General features: G+C 54.7%; 1 protein-coding gene across 4 annotated transcripts in view; it reads left to right on the top strand.

Annotated features, from left to right (window-relative positions):
* Positions 1-22,404, top strand: part of MAN1C1 (mannosidase alpha class 1C member 1) — a 296,651-nt gene that overhangs the window by 263,573 nt on the left and 10,674 nt on the right. For 3 of the 4 annotated variants that reach the window (XM_078452181.2, XM_060621584.3, XM_060621588.2), the window contains 5 exons: positions 566-646; positions 6,350-6,444; positions 12,829-12,955; positions 15,944-16,037; positions 21,495-21,610. In XM_078452181.2, the coding sequence (XP_078308307.1) occupies positions 566-646; positions 6,350-6,444; positions 12,829-12,955; positions 15,944-16,037; positions 21,495-21,610 (513 nt within the window). The remainder of the gene's footprint in view (positions 1-565; positions 647-6,349; positions 6,445-12,828; positions 12,956-15,943; positions 16,038-21,494; positions 21,611-22,404) is intronic. The other variant, XM_060621586.3, reaches the window with a different exon arrangement.

The following is a 22,404-nucleotide window of genomic DNA, read 5'->3' as shown; positions in this document are numbered from 1 at the left end:
TGCTGATTACCTACAAGTACCTTTCTGGCACCCCTCCCTCTCAGCCTCGGCTTTGTCCCATTTGCCCCAAAACCTCCTGGGAGAACCTTCCCCTCCCCTGCCTTCCTGCCGCCCCAAGGAATGGCCGCCCTACCGTCCAGCTAGGCCAGGAGTTCCCTCAAGAAGGGGCGGTGGCTGGACTAGAGAATCTGCCTCCCCTCAGGCTAATCTTCAGCCCACAGCTCCCCACCAAGTTCTCCAGCTCCTTGGAGAACAGCCAGGCAGAACTTTGCTCTGATGGCCTCCGGCAAGGGCTGGGGAAGAAAGCCAAACCTGGTGTTTATTTGCAATGCTGTCAACGAGCTGTGGTAGCCTGCCAAGCAGGTGTCGATGCCTCTCAACTTTTGCTCCGAAAACCACCACCCAGCGAGGCCCCGGAGCCCAGCACAAGTATGGCCAAATCAACGGGGGGTGGGGGGCTGCGGCCAGAGTGACCTGTCTCGAGGACCTGGCTGTCCCTGGGAGCCCTGCAGGCACCTCACAAGTGTCCCCCGCCCCTGCCCTCCCCTTTCCCGCTGCCCTGCAGAGTGGAGAAGCATCCTTGTTTGAGGTGAACATCCGGTACATCGGGGGACTCCTCTCAGCCTTCTACCTGACGGGAGAAGAGGTAAGTTGGCCCTTGGAGGACCCTGGACCATTCAGGTGGGAAAAGGCTTCAGAGAACATCCAGTCCCGCTCCCTCATGTCACGAGTGAGGAAGCAGGGATTCAGGGGGATTTGCCTGGGGCTGCCCATGTCCGCCCAGCCTCCACGGTGCCACCTGCAGGCTCTCTCTCTCTCATGTTTCATCTGATGTTTCCCTTCTCTTGCCCAGGTGAGCCCCGCTGGCTCCCACAGTTGCTAGTAAATTCTCCAAGGACAATGACTAGTCTACTCACACCAGCCCTGTAGCTCCTAGCACAGCACCCAGCAGTCTGAGCTGCTGTACTGGTTTTTGCAGGTGCTAGTTTTCAGCATCGAGAAAGCTAAGACCGTTGTTTCGCCATTTCCACCCCCGGGGCCCCTCAGCCTCGTCCTGCTCCACAGCCACTCCTCCGCTCCCCCTCCCCTTCCGGGTGCCAGCCACGGGCCAGAGGTCAGCTGCAGGTCTCAAGGGGCAACAGGGAGATGGGGCAGCCACTGGGGCTGGTCTCATGTCCGAAGTGCAAGGCCTCAGCCCCAGGCAAGCTGCGTTGGCTTCCAGAGGGTGGACTGTGCCGTGTGGGGAGAAGACAGAGCCCTGAGCAGGGAGGGAGTCAGAAAACCTGGGTCTCATCCCCACACCACCCCTGCCTGTGATCTTGAGCAAGTCCTCCCCCACCCCTGGGCCTCGCTTCCTTCCCCACCATGGGGATGGACTCACAGAGCTCTTGTGAGATGGATCGGGAGGGATAGGAGTTGACCCTGAGCCGACCAGCTCCAAAGCCCATATTCTCCGTGCTACAAGAGAATTTTGAAAACCACAGAGCTCTGTAGAAATAGGAGGCTCTTCCTCCCTTCGAGAAGTCCCATGAAAGTGCAGCCCACGTATCGGGGGGTGAGGCTGGCCAAGTCCCCAGCCATGGGTCATCATCGATCAGTTGTGTTCCCTGTTACCCAGAGGGGTCACGCTGCTCAGCACAACCGCTGCTCTGGGGTTAGTTAGATGCCTTGGCCTTGGCCCTTTCCCTTCCCTGCCCTTCTTCCTGCTCTGTCCACCCTGAGACAATATCATCCCTGCCCCTGCCGCGGGGAGAGCCGCCAAAAAATCCCTGCTAACCTCCAGTGGTGGTGTCTGAGGAAGTCAGCTGCAACCAAGGGTTCAGAGGCAACAGGTACCCTCTACTTCCCGTCACCTCGGGCCTCTCCATCAAGCCTGATCTCCTCAGCAGAGATTACCACTTGTACCAATTTGTCTCCAAACCAGTGTGGTTGGGATCCCTTGGCTTTGAGCCACACGAAACCTGAATCGTATTTGAAAACCCTAGGATAGGAAAATGACATGGAACAGAAAAGGCACCCTGTTCTTCCAGGCACTTGCCCAGCCTCCCTGCCACTCATGGCTGTGGAAGGTGGCCATAGCGTATAGATAGGGACAGGGGAGGGAGCCATGCAGCTCAGGGCTCTCAGGGGTCAGTTTGAGGGGCCAGCGATTGAGGGAGGAGCTGGTGCCCCTCAGTCCTGATGCTTGACCCACCCTCCACCCTCCTCATGGGGTATCCTGATTCTGAAAACCTATCTGAGGCCTTGGCTCCCTAGTGATGTAGTCTGGCTGGGTCTGAGGACCCAGAGGAGGGGAGGTGCCCCAGGACCAGCCAAGAGGGTCCTTGGCTTCATGCAGGGTAGAAATCAAACACAAGCCAAGAGGAAGTGAGAGCAGAAGACTGAGGGCGAGTATAGGTACAGACAGAGCATCTGGGAGACTTGGGAAGGAAAAGGAGTCTTGTCTTTGCTTGGGGTCTGGGGTTTTTACTGAGGATTGTGGTCTGATGTACATGCCCTCTCAGATACCCAGGAACTGGTCAGAGCAAGGACAAGGAGCCAGGTGTCCTCCATAAGTCATTTACTCCTTGGAGTCGGGGGTCTTGGCATCGAGATGTCTAGCATCAGTGTCTGGAATATGCACAGGACAGCCTCACCCGGTCATTCTTACCTGGTCATTCCCTCGATGCTATCTGTCATGCTGGAAGACTTCAAAGAAATCGTTAACTCCTTGACCCTTGCAAAGAGGGCTACATTATTTGTACTATGAGGCATGTGTAAGGCAGGTGCAGGTCCTGGCAAGAATAGAAGCAGGAAAAGGAGCATAAAAAGCAGTCCCCCCCTTCGTGGCGTTGCCTCAGTTTCCCCATCTCACTTTAAGGATCATCAGTCTGACTCTCCAGGATGCAGACTGGACAGTGGGGTGTGGACAGGAGTTCCTGTGACTTAGAAATATTTCCCAAAGCCCAGGGAGCCCCATGTGGCTCAGAATCCCTGAATAGACAGGCTCCTGAGGTTATGGGCACAGCCCCTGTCCTCTGCTGATCCCTCTCTGTTCCCAGAGACTGTGCCACATGAGCCCAGTCTCACTGGTCCCCAAATACCCCATGAGGTGGGGGTCTTCGTCTATTTACAGATGTAGGAACTGAGACTTAGAAGGAATGTGCTCAGGTTGCAGTCCCTGAGGGCTGTGCTGGGTCAGCTCGTGACCCCGTGGCCTTTCCACCACAGGCCTGAGTTGTAGCCCCCACGCAGCCTGGCCCAGTGTCACTCCTTGTGACCAGGGCTCAGCCGCACCGGACTGGGGCCTCCCTCCTCTCTGTCCTTGGTCTCACACGTAGTGGGTGCCTGTGAAGTGGGGCTTTCCATTCTTCAAATATCCCAGGAGTATTTGTGGAATGGTGCCAGAGACCGCAGCCCCTTCCTGAGCTGAGGCCTTTCCTTGCTGCAGAGGAAACCTGGGGGAGGAGAGTCCCCTTCTGGGTAACCAGCCCCGCAAGACCCACAGGAGAATAGCAAGCCTGCTGACAGCCACTCCAGGTGATGTTTGCACGGCTCTTCAAGTTCACATGGCACATTCACTTACATACATCCTCTGGTTTGAGTTCCGGAGGAACCCTGTGGAACAGCCGGGGCACATGTACAGTTAGTTCCGTTGCACACAGTTATAGTGCTCAGAGATAGTAAGTGGCTCACCTAAGGTCACAAAGCTGCTAAGTGGGAAGATCCAAACCTGGGCTCTCACTCCCAGCCCAAACACCTTTCCACTCTACAGAATGTAATTCTTGCTGGCCTCTCTCACCTCTGTTCTGGAACCTCTGGGCCCTGCCTGTTGCTTACCATGGCTGTCTGCAGCCGTATAGCTCTGTGTTCTCTCTCTGTGTTGGAAAGGCAGCTTGGTATCAGTAGCTCCACAACCTTGGGCAAATTGCTTCTCTGAGACTCAGTTTTGTCATCCTCAAAGTGGTCAACATCTTCCCCACAAGGCGGTTGCAAGGATTAAAGGTCATGTAGAGACACTGGCACATCGATGTATTGTGCTTTATAATAAGTAATATACATTTTTGGTCTGCATCCTGCTTCTGGCAGAGCTCCTAACACCGTTGGAATTTCCTAAGTGATGAGAGCAATAAATATGTCTTTTGTTGTGTTAATTGGGTGACTTTTGGACCCCACCAAAGGATAGAGGCTGGTTGCTAGGAAAACCTTGTACTTAGAGGGTAGTTATTTTCAGTCCCACCACCTTGACTTCCGGGGACAGGAGAGGGGCTGGATGCTGAATCGGTAGCCAGTTGGCAGTGGTTTAATTGGCCCTGCCCATGTGATGAAACCTCCATAAAAACCCAAAAGGACTGGGTCACAGAGCTTCTGGTTGGCTGAGCACCAGATTTGGGGAGAGCGCCACACCTGGAGAAAGCATGGAAACTCCATGCCCTTTTGCCCATACCTTAACCCTCTGCATCACTTTCATCTGACTCTTCCTGACTTCTGTTCTTTTATAATAAACCAGTAATCCAGTGAGTAAAATGTTTCCTGAGTTCCGTGAACCACTCTAGCAAATTAATCAAGCCCACAGAGGGGTTTGTGATAACGTGCTCCTAAGAGCACTTAAGAAGAAATCTTCTAGGAGTCCTCAGGGCAGAAGACAGCCAGTCGGCTGCCTGGAGCCTCAGCCTCGGGTTCAGGTTCTGGAGGGTTCCTTTGTGCCTCAGTGCTCAGCCTCCCAGGGGTCAAGTGATGATGTCAGGAGCCTCGAAGGAGAGCCCTTTGTTGTTGCTGAACCGGTGGCTTCTGGGGCAGAGGGCTTTGGAATCTGGGTTCTAGACAAGCTCCTCGGGGATTGTGGTGTGGCTGGCCCCTGTGCCCACTTCTGGGACCCTCTGTCTGGCACTGGACACTATCCTCTTCTGTCCCCATCACTGCCAGGCCCCACATGTGACTCTTCCCTTCCCACCCCTCCTCTCCCCAGCAACAACCACACCTGCCCTCCGAGGCCTCTCTGCCGCATCCCAGCCGGATCCGGCAAACTGCCCCGCAGCCATCCCTCCACAGCTGCCTCAGCCCATATATTGTGCATATTGGGGTTGGGAACTCAAGATGACTTTGTTTTGCAACACTCAGGAGGTCCAGCTCCGGAAATGAAAGGAAACGTGTGTTGTTCCACCCGGAATAGTCACGTTTTAAAAAATAAATACTACTTACTGTGGGCTTGTTTTTATTATGAAAAAAGCACAGAAATAGAGATACGCCAAATGAAGAAAGCAAAATTCCTCCACGAGCCTACCCCCTACCCCTAGGAGACCATTGTTAATATTTTAGTGTATTTCCTTCCCAACCTTTTCTCACGCATCCGTGTGCATGTAATTTTTACTAACTTTGAATTACACTGTTTCAAAGTGTATTTTTCTTTTAATGAACTGGAACCCCTTTCTTTGCTATTAAATAATCTGCATCATGCCAGTGGCTGCACGGTATTCTATTGCCTGGACAAGCCATAATTTAACCACTTCCCTATTGTTTGATATTTAGAATATTCTCATGTTTCCCATGTTTCCCTTGAAATAAAGTTAAATCTTTACAACATCCTTCATTACTTATTTACTTAGAATAAATTCCTAAGAAGGAAACTGTGGCGTCAGAAAGTCACAGGTGCTTTTGAATTAGAACAGTTTGAAGGGGTCAGAGCCTCCCGCAGGGCCCTGAGGCCTGGGACCCGCATTCACCTTTTCCGTTCATTCCCATCTAAAAAATGGGAACCGTGGGCAGATTCAGAATGTCAAGGGGGAAAGGCCCCACCCCCCACCCCTGGTGTTACACGTGGGATGGCAGTGCTTTGCTGGGAAGCACACAGCAGCCAAATTGGGAGGAAGGGATTGAACCTGGGGCGGGGCAGGACTCCTAATCCAGTGCTCTTCACACCCTGTCCAAACGTACTTCCCCCGCACCCAGCCCTTGGCGTCCTGGTCCATTGGTGACGGCGGCCCTGGCTACTTCATCCTCCCAGCGGCCACCCGGAGCACAGCTGGAGTCACTGAGCCTTCAGAGTCCCGACGCTGCTGTGAGGACTTTACAGCCATTACCTAATCTTCATTCCTCCCAACAGCCTCTGAGGAAGGCGGTAGTGGCCTTGTGTTATGAGTGAGAAAAGGAAACCGAGGCTCGGAGAGAGGTGCCTCGACTAAGGCCACGTCACCAGGAATTCGAGGAGCCGGGTTCATAGCCAAGGCTGTCTGACTCCAGAGCCCAACACAGCGTCACCTCCCACTCCGGACCAGCAGCTCCTGGGTTCATCCGCCGGCGGGAGCAGCTTCTCGAAGTGATGGCGCCCACCCAGCCCCGTTCACGATCCCCCATGCTTCTTCCTTTACAGGTGTTCCGAATCAAGGCCATCAAGCTGGGAGAGAAACTCCTGCCCGCCTTCAACACCCCCACGGGAATCCCAAAAGGTGTTGTGAACTTCAAAAGGTAGGACATCTGCTGGTTTCCCACTTCTGGCTTTGGCTGCTTCGGTGTGGAAACTGAGGCACAGGGAGAGGACAGTACCCGCCTTGGGAATCACAGTGAGCCAGTGGCACAGTGGAGGTTAGCCTCAGCCAAGGACTCTCCAGGGCCGGTGTTTGTCTCCACACCTGGGGCTTAGGTTTCATAAGACCTGATCTTCCTGAGGTGTGGAGGGGCAGCTGTTCTGTGATCGTCCCCCAACACTGCCTTGACTCACCGCCCTATGGGTGTGCCCCATTCACCTCCCTCCCCAGCTAGGGTCAGCAGCCAATAGGCACATCACACCCTCCTGCCATGAGGAGGTGCCCCAAACTGCTAGGGAGTCGAGACTCTGAGCAGAGGGACCCCTGGTCTGCCGACTGCCACCCTTGGCCCCAGCAGGGCTGGGTCTCAGGAACCCAGTGTCAGAACCCAGAAGGGCTTCTGGGGGGCATCAAGGTCACAGAAGCTCAGACTCCAAGGATTGAAGGCCCTGGCCAAGGTCACATAAGCCAGTAACCGACTGACCATTCCAGGACACAAACCCAGGACTTCCAACTCCATTTTTGATCATTCTTATTGGAATTTCCCCCTCTTTAGAAATAATAACTTCTCATTGCAGATAATGTGGATTACACCAAAGGTGTTAGATAAGAGCAGAAAACTCCCATGTGGTTCCACTAGTCACAGAAAGCACCGGTAATGCTTCTGTTCTACTGGCTCGGTATTAAAACGTTGATTCTTGTTGGCTGCTTCCATGATTTTGCTTCCTGATCTGTTGCTTAATTCAGTGTGTGAACCTGAGACTTTCTGGGTAGTCACTAAGTCACAGAATGCCCGAGTGGAGGGGACCTTGGGTGGTCCAGTTAGAGAAGAGCAGAGCAGGGTCTGCAGCTGGGTCCAGCTCCAGAGCCCGTGGGGTGCCTACCTGCCCCCCTCCGCGCTGCTACCCTTCCCTCTCGTGGGGACGGGAGCGTGTTTATATCCACTCACTTTCCAGGTGTGGCGACTGAGACCCAAAGAGGGGAAAGGACAGGGTCAGAGTCCAGAGGACTAATGGCGAGCCAGCTTCATGATGTGGGAATCTTCACGAGCATGAGTCTGGCTCCTGGGGACCCCCGTGTGCCCCGTTGTCTTGCCTTTGCTCACTCTGTTCCTCCACCGGTTGCCCTCCTCTCCCAGCTTCCCTGGCCAGCAAAGCCTGGCTCACATGCCACCTGTGCCATTAAGCCAGGAGCGTTTCAGCCTCTCCTGGCCTCCAGGCACTTCGTTTGCTTCCTTATGGCCTCGTCGCATGCCTCTTCCTGTTCCCTGCTGGCCTGGGAGCTTCTTGAAGGCAGGATCTTGAGGCAGATATTTATCTTGAGGGCAGATATTTATATGACCCCATTATTCACACAGAGTCTCAGAGAGGAAAAGTAACTTGCCCAAAGTCTTAACAGCTAATAGGTAACTGGGGCTAAGATTCCAACCCATTTTGTTACAGACTGAAAGCTCTGCTCTGAACACCTGCCTGGCCCTCCCTCAGACAGGACCCATGCTGCCCACCCCGCGCTGCAGGAGCAGACCCCTGGGAGATGTTGTAGGAGGCACCCAGGAGCTCCCTGGGGCCGTTCGTGAGGTTCTCCGAGAACCCCGAGTCCACCTCACCAGACTTCCTGTTCCCTCTCCTGAAGTGATGTCTTTTTTTTTAACTGAAAGATTTTTTTTTTTAAGTGTATTTATTTTGAGAGAGAGAGAGAGAGCAGGGGAGGGACAGAGAGAGAGGGAAAGAGAGAGACTCCCAAGCAGGCTCTGCACCATCAGCACAGAGCCTGATGTGGGGCTCGAACTCATGAACCCTGAGATCATGACCTGAGCCAAAACCAAGAGCTGGGCAGTTAACTGACTGAGCCACCCAGGTGCCCCCCTGAAGTGACGTCTTACCTCAGGACTCTCAATCAAGCAGTGGCTCCAGCCAGCTGCCCGGGAGGGAAGGAGGGCACCTCACCGGAGGCAGGGGCTCTGGGCTCTGGTCGCATGTCGGCTTCCTCTCTGTCCCGGGGAGGTCCCACTCTTCTGGTCCGCCTGCCTGGGGCCTCACAAAAGAGAGGGGACACATGCACTGCTTTGCCACTTCACTTAACTGTCTGATCGGAAAACATTCCTGGGGTGTGACATCACATAAATCCCAGCAGAGGCCACAGAGGGGCCCTCAGGGCCAACCAAATCCCGTCCTCAGTGCCGGGGCTGATGTCTCAGAGCCAGGCCCTTGGAGCTCTGCTCAGATCCCTTTCCCACAAACACCAATCCTGGAGAAACGCAGCCAGCCGTCAGGGAGGAGACACAAACACAGTATCTTTGCCGCTCTCTCTCCCAGGGCTAGCTCCCCGGCCTCGCTGCCTGAGTCTGGGATAGGACCTTAGCTTCGCCGTCCTTCCCTCCTCTGTGCGTGGCACTGCGCGCCCCCAAGCCCTGCAACCACAGCCCTGCAGGGCTGTCTGCCTTACCCCTATCCCTCAGAGCCGGGACCGGATGCGCGACACAGATCCTGACATTTCTGATTAAGAAAATGCATTTAGTTTTAGGCTATTTGCATGCTGTCAGTGCTGTATACATATGTATGTATATGCATATTTCCTGGCAACTCCTCCCTTTCATTTTCTGGGTAAGAGAGTCTGTTGCTAAAAATGCATCCCTGTTCCACCCCGGGGGAATGTCAGGGATGACTACGGCCCCGGCCCGCGTGGCGCTGAGTTTGCGCTTTGGAGAGGGCCAGCTGGTGGGAGCTGGGGCACACGCTGCTGTCCCTGCCCCGGGCAGGGCTCGCTGTGGGCAGCTCTATGAGGAAGGGCCAGACGGGGTCCCAGCAGGAGGGGTGCGTAACTAGGCCCTGCCCGAAGTGAGCGTGACTGCTCCTCCTGCCTGGGAGGCAGAGGCAGGGACAGCTGTGACCTGTGGGCACCACTGAACCCTCTGAGTGGCAGTGGCCAGTCCAGGGACTAATCTCTCTGCCACACTCGACTTCCGCCCCCCCCCAAATCATACAGGCGGAGATACGCAACCTCGCCTGTCACCCTCTCTAGCTTCCCTACACTCACACACAAACACTTCCATTCGCACACCCCTGCCACACACACACATACACACCTTAATAAGTGCTAGTGTTTAGTGAGCATGTCACTGTGTGCTACACGCGGTGTGAACACGTGATATGCATTCTCTCTTTTCAACCTCACGGACCCCATTTCACCAGTGGAGCAAACCGAGGCTGAGAGAGGTGAGGTCACTTACCCAAGGTCACACAGCAGTAGAGTGAACTTGGAATCCGGGTCTGTCTGGCTCCAAAGTGAACAATTATACCAGACCCATGAGCGCGCACACAGACACGCACAGACACGCGGGAGTTTCTGCCATGCTGGGGAGGGGCATCGATGAGCAACCCTTCCCCCAGGGGGGAGAACACGGGCTGCACACGCACCTGCACGCTTCAGAGACCGGGACGGGGCAGAGGGCAGACCTTCCGTGAGCCCGTGGCCTCGCAGGGCTGATCCACATGCCTTCTGGTCTCTGGATGCTGCCCAGAATACATGCAGCTGGGGCACACGGTAGCTAGGATTTGGATTTGGGTTCGGATTCAACGCTACCATTTCTGTCACTTACTCTGTGACCTTGGAGAAGTGTCTCCCCCTCTCTGAGTCTGAAATAAGAACCGCAGGATCTACCTCTGAGGTTGGCTCTGAAGATAAGATAAGGTGCTAGAGCTGCCTGGCACCCATCAGGAACTCAATCGCTCAAACGAGCAATAATTTTAATAAACTACAAACACATAATTTATATGTGCATAATTGCATAATGTTAAAAATGATGCCAATTACATGCCTAATTTATAACTCACAATAACTCTCTGAGGTGTGGGTACTGTCATTTAACAGATGAGGAAACTGAGGTCTAGAGAGATCAACCGACCAGCCCGAAGTCGCTGGCCGGGTGCTGAGGGATCCGGCATTGAAGGCAGGCAGGGGAGAGGGAAGGCGACCGCCCACTGCCCGCCTCTGCCCGGCACTTGTGTGCCTGTCTGCCAGGCTGGTTCCGCTGCAGGAAGCCCACTGGGGAGGGTAATTGTTGGGAGGGAGGGGAGAGGAAGGAGAGGCTCATGTGAAGGCAAATGAGAACAAAAGACAGGGGGGGGTGACTGGAGGCTTTTTTGACCTTGAATTTCTCTGCGAGGGCAGGAAACATCCATTATTCAAGAATCCCTCTGTGGGTACCCACGGCTCCCACTAAGAAAGCTGGAAAGAGAAGTCTCACTTAGCCTGAAGGAAAAGGGACAGAAAAGGGACACTTTCCTCTTCCCTCTGGGTCGATGTGGGGTCATCTGGGTGGGAGACCATTAGGGGATGTGCAGAGCCCAGTCTGAATCCCGCCTCCACCACCTCCCGGCTCCAACCTTCCAGTAACTTACTTCCCTCTCTGAGCCTCAGTTTCCTCTTTGCATATTGGGAATAATGGTATTTTACCTTGTGGGGTTTAAATGAAGTCAAGATGCAAACAACCTGACCCAGGGCCCGGTATCTTTAGTGGTTCAATAAACAGAAGCTGTTTTATTTATTATCCGAGAGTGAGTCTCCCCTCTCTATGCAACCCATCCCTCCCGATCTGCCTCCTGCCTCCAAATCAGGGAAATACCAAGGAGGTGGAGACAGGAAAAAGGGACCAGTGGTCATCTCTTTATGGAGGCCACTGGAGTCCTCCATTTGTTTCTGGGAGTTGAGACTGATGAATTTGACTTCAGAAACTATATCCAGGCTGGATAATGGAGTTTAGAGAGGAGAGGGGCTGCCTCAGAAAAGCCCCAGCCCACCCCAGGAAAAAGAGTGTCCCTCAGATGGCAAACCATGATCTCCTAAACCCATCTTCTCCCACGCCTGCCTCCCTAGGTCCTGTCCTGGGGAGACAGAGAGACAGCCCAGTTCTTGGGGAGGCACAGCTATCCCAGCAAGGAAGTAGAGGAGCTTCCGGAGGCCAGGGCAGAGCCAGCCCCCCTCAGCCTGTACCTTGTAGCCCCTACAAATAGGGGGCACTCACTCCACGCTGCTCTGTCCCACAGGAAAGATCATCATGATACATTATGAGGAAACTGAGGCACAGGGAGAAGCAGCAGCTTGCCCAAGGCCACTCCCACCCTACACTTTTCTCCTCCCTCTTCACCCCACAAAAGACCTAGGAACAGAGACCGGGACCAATTACTCTTGCCCAGCTTGATGATACAGGAACTAAGGTGCATAAGGAGGGGATGATTTGCCCAAAGCCGCTCAGCTAACAAACTTGACCCTGGCCCCCTGGCTATAGGCGCCAGGGAGATTTAAGTGAAAGCACCTGGAAAGGCAGCAGCCTTACTTATTATCATATAATTTAAAGAGAGGCAGCCCACACGATGGTTAGGACAAGCTCTGTCGTCAGGCCAGCCTTGGGCCCCGGGTGCTGCACCTAACTGTGATCGAGAATGGGTGACATCACCATCCCAGGCCTTGTTGTCCTCATCTGTGAAAGGGGCAGATGGGAGGGTTACCTGAGACTCTGCACGGTTCCTCCTTAGCAGCACCCAGGTCCTGGAAACGGTTAGTCGACAGCCTTCTCCAGCAAGGTCACAGGGCCAGGCTAGGATCTCTCTAAGATGTTTGTGAGACATGCCTGATCAACAGCCGAGGAAACCTTTGCTCCGAGAGCCCCTGTTTCTTTTGTTCCTAACCTCGGGATCCAGCAGCTCGAGGCCTGTGGGCACGCCAGAGACACCTGCCTGATGGGCATGGGTTCCACAGAATTCCAGGCAGGAGCCATTGTGTGCCCTTGGGCAGCACTGACAGTGTGGGGAGAGAGGGGGAAAGGGCCAGGAGGGGCTCCTGCTTTTCATCTGCCCCCATTGTGACCCAGTCACAGCCATGTACTCTCCACAGGCAGCCCCACTGACTGTGAAGCGGTTGGCTTGCCTTCAGAGGACAGAACGTGTTCTGTGGGGTCTTTGTGATCGATCTCACCTGTAAATTGGGCATGACTTGGGGGCCAGGTCTCGGCCACCGAGACAGCTCTGCTGCCGTCTTTGGGCCCAGAGGCCTCACAGGGGCTGCTTGACGATGGAAACAGAGAGTCGTGCAGGCAGACGGGTCTGGCTTCAAATCACCTGCAGCAAGTCAGTTCGCTGGCCTCAGTGTCCTCATCCACAAAATGGGGCCAATGGCAATACTGACCCCCGGGGAGGAGCATCCGAGAGCAGATGGCCTGACGCTAGTGGGTGATCGATGGATCCCCCACTAAGCAATCCCTGTCACTCCCAGCATGGGAGCCAGCCTCACAGACAGTGGGGTGACAGGTGCTTCTGTCTTTTCACAGCAGCTCCAACAGGAGCTGGGGCTGGGCCATGGCAGGGAGCAGCAGCATCCTGGCGGAGTTCGGGTCCTTGCACTTGGAGTTCTTACACCTCACCGAGCTCTCTGGCAACCAGGTGTTCGCAGAAAAGGCAAGTCTTCTCCCAGCTCCTCCCTGTTCTCCATACCGGGAGCGCCACAGGAAAGTGGGTCAGCGATGAGCAGGGTGGCCGGTGGGGACCTGGAAGGCGTCCAGCCACCGCCGAGACGGCCCGTGGCTGCTCGTGGAAGCCGTGCGTGTGCCCAAAGCCAGGTGGCACGGAAGGTGAGCACAGGGAGTAATCAGGGCCCTGCCAGGGCAGGGAAGAGGTGAGGCTGCCGGAAGGTTTTCACTGGTGCCGTCGGACCCAGAGAAAGTTCGGCAACGGAAATCCAGGCACCAGCTTGCCTTGGCAGGAATTGGCCACCGGCTGCGAAAGTCCCCTTTCCAGAGACAGTTAACTTTTTCGTGTGAGATCTGCCTGCCTTTCCCTTCCAGATGCCCGCCTAGCTCGTGCTGTCAGCAGGCTGGCAAAGCGGTCTCACTCCGCAGCTGAGGCACACGTCTGTTCTCCCTCGCTGGTGCCAGGCTGGCTGAGGCCACGGGGGTGCTGAGAGCTATAGCATCCAGGCTGTCATCCAGTCTGACAGCTGTCCGCTCCTGCCCCTCCGCGAAGCCCTCCGGAAGACGCAGTTCCTCCACCTTACAGCCCGTGGCAGTCCCACCACCTGCAGGTGTCTCGCCGGGTCTGACCCCAAACCGGAGGAGGGCAAGTGTATACATACCACCCTCAGGTGGCGGTCGGGCCCCAGGGCAATTGTCCCTTCCTGAGTCCCGCCCAGGGAGATGAGGCCCCGCCTCCAAGGAGAACCCTTTGGAGGCCCCCACCCCCAAGGCCTTCCCTGCTCTGAATATCAGCCTCTTGGAGTTCTAGGAGCACGGGGAGAGCAAAGATTCACGCCCCCACCCGGTGGCTCCCAGTCTCGAGTCCACCATCCAGCCTCAGAGCATCACCCTGCACTCCTGTGAGGAAACACATCTCTGGGATTCCCCCCAGGCCCGGGAATCTGCATTTTCCACAAGCACCCATGTGTCTTTTGATGCCAGGTGTAGGAGAAGCCCTTATTCAGTGTGGGAATCCCTCTGAGCATTCTCGGGGAGCTCAAGAGCTTTTCAGCCCCTTGATCACTTCCTCTGTGTTGGGGCTCACTACCCGCCCCCCTTAAATGGCCTGTCATGTCAGACCTGCACTTCAGAAGCTTTTCCCTTGTATTGGGAGGACTCTGCCACCCTGGGACCCCACCTTGAAAGTTCATGGAGTAAGTTGAATCCCACTTCCTGATCAGTCTTATTTTCCTATCCTTTTTTCCCTACCTCCAAGCCCTGCCTCCCCCAGCCTCCGTGTTTCCTTTGCCATGGAGCCAAATTCCTCCGGGAAGGTTGTGACTGGCTTACTATGGAGAGGGACAGGGAGCTCACTCTAGTCCCTGGCTAGTCTGGACACACTAGCTACCACTGCCTGAGCACCTACTATGTGCTGGGTGCCTTATAGTATCCCTAATCACCCCTCCAAACCCTGAGGTGAGTCCCCTTGTTGTCCCCTTTTTATAGAGGAGGAAACTGAGACTCAGAGGTTAAGTCACTTGTCCTGGGTCATCCAGCTGGTAAGTGAGAAAGCCAGGATTCAAGCCCAGGACTTCCTGACTCTGAAGCCCACGTTCTTTCAAGACCAGATTAGTATAGCAGGCTTCAGGCTTTCCCCCCTCAAGTCCATCTGCTTGTCTCTCTGTCTCTCTCTACATTTACATTCTCTGGCTATTTTCATCCCCCAATCATGCCTCCCACAGAGGCGATTATTGGCAGTCAACAAATTGGTCCAAATTCTAGAAGCACCCGCACCCTCCAGGGGAGCTAATTTAGCCTGCTTCACTGCTCACCACCAGGACAGTCGAGAATAACTCAGGTACAAGCACATCCCTGTCCCCCATAATGGACTCCGCTAACATAAATGGATATGAAATCTCATGTGGTAGAGCAAAGTGCTGTCCCCTGGAAAGAAAGGTCTGACAGCTAAAAGGCTGCTGCTCTCCCCGCTCCTCGTCTTGTAGATAAATCTGTGAGCATGATATAGTACCGTCCCTGAGGGCCTTTCTGTTCTGCTGGATTCTGTGCTGGAAGGATTTCCTGTGCTGCCAGAGAGCAGACCCCAAGGGATGGATGAAGCCTTCCTGCTTCTCGCCCTTTGTAGCCCCGAAGGTGGCAAATCGCGCCTCTTCTCACTCCAGCTGGGGCAGCTTCTGCTACACGCGCTGCACGGTCCCTGCCCTGATCCGTGTTGGACACAGGGGCGACTCTGTGTGGTCAGCCAAGACGTGACTCGTGTCCCGGCTCTGCCACTTGATGAGCTGAGTGGCCACGGGCAAGTCGCCGAAACTCTGAGGCCCAGGTTTGTCATCTGTTAAACAGAGATAATACCACAAAGGTTATTCTCAGGGTTGGAGGTAATGTGTTTATAATGGGCCTGGCTCAGAAGGACTGAGAAATGTTACCAGCTGTTGCAGTGTTGTTGTGAAAACCCTGAGATGCCTCTTAGGGCAGGGGGGTGTTGAGGGGCCCAGGCCCTTCCTCTGGAATGGTTCCTGTGGTGTCAGAGAAAATAACATATTCCTAGGCTGAACCATATGAAAGAGCCAGTGTCTGACCATTTCTGACCCACGAAAAAAGGCAGTTTTACCTACTAGCAGTTACACATGAGCTGCTATCACTTATAGGAACCACCCCCCCCTTCAGAAAAGGCCCATCCCCCGGAGTGGTGCACAGTGAGGAAGGGGAGAAGTGAGGGGGGCGTGGGGGCCTAGCAGGGCCCCAGGCAGTGTGGTCCGTGCAGAGGTAGCGGCCAGGCCCCACAGTGGCCGTCTCCTGCCGTGCCCCGTCTTGCCACCTCCGGGCCGCTGCCTGCTGTTGATTACGAAGCTTTCCCTCCTCCTCCTCGGAGTGGTTTCCTCTGTGGATCCAAACAAGCTGTCTCCGTCCTCATCGGCTGAAAGTCACTGTCTCCTTCCAGAAAGTGAAGGGGCGTCTGGCGTTTGTATCTTGGCAGGTCAGGAACATCCGGAAGGTCCTCAGGAAGATTGACAAGCCCTTTGGCCTCTACCCCAACTTCCTCAGCCCAGTGAGCGGAAACTGGATGCAACGTGAGTACAGAGAGGCCACTACCCGCCCCCCGCCCCCCCCCACCCCGACGCACACGCCGCCTTCAACTGATTGCCGCCAGCATCCGGTGCAAGGCACCTGGGCCGAGTGATGAGGGACACATTCATCAGAGCCGAATGCCAGCGAGGCTTTTGCTCTGTGCTCCCAGACACGACCTGTCCTGCCAGGCACTGTGGGGAGGCTTCACTGTTGTCATTGCTCTTGTGAGGGGTGTGATGGCCGCCATGTAGTGAGGCCTGCCCTGTGCGTCCCCCACAAGCTCGCTGTCTCCAGCCTTCCATCTCTCAGGATGCTGCTGAAGCCTCCCCCGTCATCCCCCAAACTTGTGGGAGTGTTCCACGTAGACCCATCTACTCCAGAAGTGGCCCCAAGAAAGACCATACATCCTCTCCCAGCCCCTTTGATCTGGTGCCCCACCTCCAACTCTAATCTTTTTTTTTTTTTTTTTTTAATTCTTAAGTGGACTAACTATACAGCAGTACAAAGATCATGAATTCACCTCTGTATCTTACACCTACAAGAATTGGTCCTGGGATTTCCTGCTGTTCTCTACTCAGAGGCTTATTCCTCAACCAGACACGTGTGGGTCGCCCACGGAGCCTCATTTTCAACCCCCAGCTCCACCCACTGAAACGGAATGGGGTTGTGGAGGGGGGGGGATGTGCGGGCTGGAGAGTGTTGAAAAGTCTCCCAGGACCCTGGGATTGTTCCCTTGTCAAGAGGCCTTGATTCAAGATGTCAAGAGGTCATAGCACGAATTGGTGGCGGCAGGTTCCTTGGGCCCTGCTTCTAGGGGCTTCCCAGAGCACCCCGACCCTCACCTCCACCATTTCTGCTCAAAGACCCGTTTCCCTTTCCCTGCCTCCAGCTCCAGTTGTTATGACATCAGCAAGGGCTCAGGGGCAAAGTAGATATGAGTCTAATTACTGCACGGCTGTGGGGAATTCACTTTATCTCTCTGAGCCTTGGTTTCCTCTCCTACACATGGGAGGAGACCTAGAGTTATGTTCTTTGTGCACCATGGAGGGGTGTGGGAGTAACGGTCAGAAGGGGCAGGAAACAGATTTCAGTTCATCTTCCAAAGATGATATGTGCTGTTCTAAAAGATGATGAATACCCATCAGTAAAAGTATACAGTCAGGGCCCGGAGGGCTGGCCAGCCGGCGGGGACACCACGGAAAAGCTGCAGAGGCATCGTTCTTCCACCCCTGAGTCTCTGTGATTACAGGTCCAGAAGGCCCAGAAAATTTGACCCAGGAATTTTCCCTGATGATGACCTCACTCCCAAGTGGCCTCCTGCAAAAACCACTTACAGAAATGCAAAGTATTTTTAACCAAAACACACCGCCAAATCCAAAAGTGCAGGGAGAAAATGAAGGTTTGAATTACAGATTATGGCCACGGGAAGAGACAGTTCAATAACTGTTACTGCTTTTAATTGCAAGGCCCGACTGGGTAAAGAGATAAACTGCCCCCCTGCTGGCCTTAGCCGCTCCAGCAAAAGCCATAAAGAGAGGGAGAGGGGCGTGGCTTCCCAGTCCCAACAGCTACCTTGGCAAATTACAGGGAGCCCCCCACCCACCCCGCTGAGAAACATAACTTTCTTTTCAGGCTGCGCCAGGGGTCACAAGACTGAGCAAAGTCGGTCACATACGGAAAATGGTTTCATATTAATAAAATATGAATCAGGGGCGCCTGGGTGGCTCAGTCGGTTAAGCGTCCGACTTTGGCTCAGGTCATGATCTTGCAGTTCATGAGTTCGAGCCCCGCGTCAGGCTCTGTGCCGACAGCTCAGAGCCTGGAGCCTGCTTCAGATTCTGTCTCCCTCTCTCTCTGCCCCTCCCCTGCTCATGCTCCGTCTCTCAAAAATAAATAAACATGAAAAAAATTAATAGAATAAAGTATGAATCTGAGGCCTGCTAGAGAACAGAGGGAAGGCTATCAAGCCCTGCTCACCCGGGGGCCTGCCTTCCTCCTCCCATGGGCTTGGCACCTGGACTCATCTCAGGTTTTCTGTGGTTTTTGCTGAGACTTTTTGGTAATTGTGTATTTTCCCAACAGATGGGAACATTCCCAACTTGCATAAGCTAAGTGTGTTCGCATTCTTTTCCTTCCTTGAATCCTCTGGATCCAAAGCGTGTTTGCAACCACAGCAATTGCAGCTTGGAGAGAAGGAGTTAGGTCTGCGTCCGGGTCCCAGGCCCCCGCTGCTCCCGCTGGAAACTGAGCTGCAGGGTAACAGGGGAGGCCAAGACCCTCCTGCCACTGGGACTTCACAGCCAAGACAAGTTCACCAGCCTCCTGCTGGTACCAAGCACAGATGAGACCAAGCCTCACAGAGCCACTCAGAGCTCAGAGAGCTGCCCGCCCTTCAGCTTGGCCCCCGGAGTGGCTTGTCTGGTCCACTGCCTAAATCCCACACCTTCCTCGATGAGAAGGTGTGGCAAATCTAGATTCTCCCCAGTGGGTGCGTAGTGTGAGCTGCCCACTGGCCCCAGTTTGGCAGCCTCCCCCAGGTTCACGGTACTTTCCTGAGAGCCAGTGTAGGGTGGCGGCCTCCCGCTGCCAAGTGTGATGACACGATCAGGAAGCAGCAAAGCCCATCTCTCTTCAGGCTCATGCACACCAACTCATGCTCCTGTTCTGTATTTTATTGATCAAAAGATTGAGGCCCAGAGGGGAAGATGGCTTGCCCTGAGCTAATGGCAGATCTTTGCCTTCTGATTCCCACCCCTGGGCTCTCTGTGTGCCAAATGACAATTGTTCACGTTGATAGAGGCCCCTGAGAAGCTCTGCGCGTGTCCCCAAGAGGGTGTCCTGTCCCAAACTCCCATGGCACTCCTGGCGGCCTGGCTCCCGTCTCCTGCACGTACCTGCCAGAAGACGCCCTCGACCGCCTCATACACACACTGCAATCGCATGATGAAGTCCAAACTCTTTGGCTTGGCGTTCGAAGCCCTTCCCAACACAGCTCAAACCTACCTTATTTTCTTTCGTTCAGGACTTCCTGGACATCCACTGGGTGCCATACAGGCGCTGGGCGTAAAATGAGAATCATATGCGGTTCCTCCCCATAAAGAGCCCACAGCCTGGTGGGGGAGGTGGACCCATAAGCAGATACTTACACCACAGCTTTGGGGGCAGCCAGCGGCAAGGACACCCCCAGTAAGAGCAGGACCTGCTACCACTGAGTGCTTGCCACGTGAGGGCCGGATTTGCATGTGGGTTATCTCACTTCTCATGGTCACCCTGCAGGGAAGGACTGTGAGCAGGTTTATGAGGACACAGAAAAGCCTTTCTGAGGAGGGGATGCCCGAGCTGGGGTGTAGCAGGGAGGAAGTGTTAGCCGGGCAAGGGGTAGGGGGGAAGGGTGTTCCTGGCAGAGGGGTCACCACAGGTGAGAGGGAGCATGGGGAGGCAAGGGGCTAGGAGTGTCTGGGGCGGTGGAGAAAACGGTGACAGGAAGCAGGCCCAGGTGAGCCTGGCGGTGACAGTGCCCTCGGCTGTGTGCCCGTGTGCCTCTTCTGTGGGCTGTGAGCTGTGGGAGGGCCCTGAGTGGAGGCTGACCCGATTTAACTTCCGGCCTTCCTCAGCCCCCTGCTCGGCACGGACCTGCTCCAGCCATGGACACGCCATGGACATGCCGGGCCTGGCATGCCCCACGCCTCCCTTTGTGCTGCGTCCCGAGCCGTGTCCTCCATGTAGCAGTGGGGGATGGGGGGTGTGCTGCTGAGTCCCCCGTCACAGAGCAAGGTTCAGCCCACACTCACCCCTCCCGAGGCTCCCCAAGGCACAGGATTTCTCTGATCCGGTCCAGTTTTTGCTGAGCCCCTGCTGGGCCATGATTTGTTTATGGGGCCGGAAGGAGCCAGAAGGGCTGGTTCGCTGTGGGTTCGCCTCTCAGCCCACTTGCCTGGTCCCCACCTGTCTACCCTCTGACTTTTGGTCCCTCTCTCTCCACGCTGACCTTTCTGACTCCAGGCACCTTTATTTTCATCCTCTGGTTGACTGTCAGGCTGCAGAAAGTGAGGGCTCTGCCACCTTGGTGGCCTTGGAGTCACTATGTAGGCCCACTCACAGTTTTCCCATCTGGGAAAGGGGTTGACAACGCTTACCTACAGGCTTCTTGGGAGGTTGTTACAGACAATACAGTAAAGTTCCTGGCCCCCAGTAGACCCTGGAGAAATGGTAGCTTTTGACAGATTTTCTGTTTCCTTTTCTCTCCCCGCCCCCCACTTCCCCTCCCTTCTGTCTTCCTATCCCTGCTTTGTCCAGAGGAGCTGGAAATAACTTCCCCATCGCCCCTTTGCTGCCTGAATCTGTCCCCCCTATTTTCCTTCCTCCCTTTTTCTGCTTAAATGAATCTTAACAGGGAACTGAAGTTTCCTCTTTGTTTCTCTATTAAATGCCTTTCTGTTTCCCTGTTGTTAATTTTTAAAGCATGGGAGCGAAGTGATTTCCGTGTCTTGCCGCTCGGGTTAAGCGCTCACGGTTGACCCGTCTTTCTCCCGGGACAGCCCTGAGCGGAGTCACCTCCTCATTCAGCCACAGCCTCACGGTCCTGCTCTGTGGCCAACTCCAGGCTGATGCCACCCAGGGCAAAGAGGGGCTCTTCAAAACCCAATTCTTCCCTCCCCCTGCTCCTTGGAAACTCCATTTATCCTAACCTGCTCCATTTAAGCTTGGTTTTTCCAAGTGGTTCTGTACTGTGACTAAATTAAGGCTCCCGTTCCTCCTTTCCATGGCCTTTTATGAACCTGCCCGGCATTAATTACCATGTTTGTCACCGGGTAATAAAAATCTCTGAACTCCCTGCCACCAGATTATCTTTTTAAAGAAATGCAACTCATTTACAGTTAATAACCAGAGGCCCTGCCATCCTCGGTCTGCTAAAGCGACATGATTTATATACCCGGGTGAGCCTGTGCACTTGCATGCCGCATGATCGTGTTCAAGGTGGCCCCGGTTCCTCGAGTCACAGTCTGTGCCTTCCTTTCTGCCCCTGTTCTCTCAGGGCTCAGAGGCTGCTGATCAAACACTTGCTCCCCATCGGCACCCAGCACTGGGGGGGACCACAGAGGCCAGCGCATGAGACTCGCCACCCAATGAGTCCCTCGGTGAGACCTGCCTGGTGGCCTCAGCAGTTAAAAATAATGTTCCCTCGGGCGCCTGGGTGGCTCAGTCGGTTGAGCGTCCGGTCCTGACCTGAGCGTCCGGCTCAGGTCATAATCTCACGGTCCGTGAGTTCGAGCCCCGCTCCGGGCTCTGTGCCGACGGCTCAGAGCCTGGAGCCTGCTTCAGTTCTGTGTCTCCCTCTCTCTCTGCCCCTCCCCTGCTCGTGCTGTCTCTCTCTCTCTCTCTCTCAAAAATAATAAACATCAAAAAAAAATTTTTTTAATACTTTAAAAATAATGTTCCTGTCCTCTTTCCCCTCACAGACCACGTCTCGGTTGGAGGACTCGGGGACAGTTTTTATGAATATTTGATCAAATCCTGGTTGATGTCGGCCAAGACAGATGTGGAGGCTAAAGATATGTACTATGAAGCCTTAGAGGTAAGACAAGTGCCAGATTCTTCACCGGTGGTCGGTCCTTCACCACCGGTTCTGGCACAGGCCCCTAAGTGCAGGGGGCCCGCTCACTGCCACCACCCCCACCGTGGCGTGCTAGCCAGAAGAACAAGACAGTCTCCTCCCCAGCCAGTTGCTTTGCACACCCAGTTTGTGACTCTTCTCGAACACCTTGAAATTAGGGCCATGTTAGCATCCTCATGTTACAGATGCAAAACCCAGGCTCCAGGAGGGAAAGTCATTTGTCCAAGGCCTCACAGGAAGTGGCAGTCAGTCTGCTTCAGAAACCGTGGTGTGTGGGCTTCAGTCAATGTGTCAGAGCCCACAGCATAGTCAGATGGTGGCCTGGGAGCCCCCAAAAGAGGCTGCCAAAGCAAGAGCCTCAGCTCTCTTCCTGGTGGAGCAGAGATGATGTAATTAGCGTGTCCAAATGGGGAGGGGGCCTCCCTCAGTGGAGCATCCAGTTCTGCTCCTTCTCTCTATGTGGATGGAAATCAAGGCCCAGAGAGGGGAAGGCACTGCTCAAAGGCACACGGCACAGCGCTGGCCGAGCCGGAGCTAAAGCCAGATCTTCTCAGCCAGCCCCAGTGTTTCCCCCATGGCCCCTCACCACCGCTGGTCTGGCTGTAGGGTGTGAACTGAACAAGAGATGGTAGGCTGGGGTGGTGACTGCCAGGAGGGGGACACCTCAGGATGGAAGAGGGAGTTGGTTAACCTGCGCTATTAGAAAGGAGGTTATAGACTCCCGTTGGCCCATCAATAGGTGCTTCTGAGCCCAA

The sequence above is a fragment of the Panthera onca genome, chromosome C1 (genome assembly GCF_046562875.1).
Source record: "Panthera onca isolate mPanOnc1 chromosome C1, mPanOnc1 haplotype 2, whole genome shotgun sequence".
NCBI lineage: Eukaryota > Metazoa > Chordata > Mammalia > Carnivora > Felidae > Panthera > Panthera onca.
Note: the sequence above shows the minus strand (reverse complement) of the source record. Positions and strands in the feature narration are given on the sequence as shown.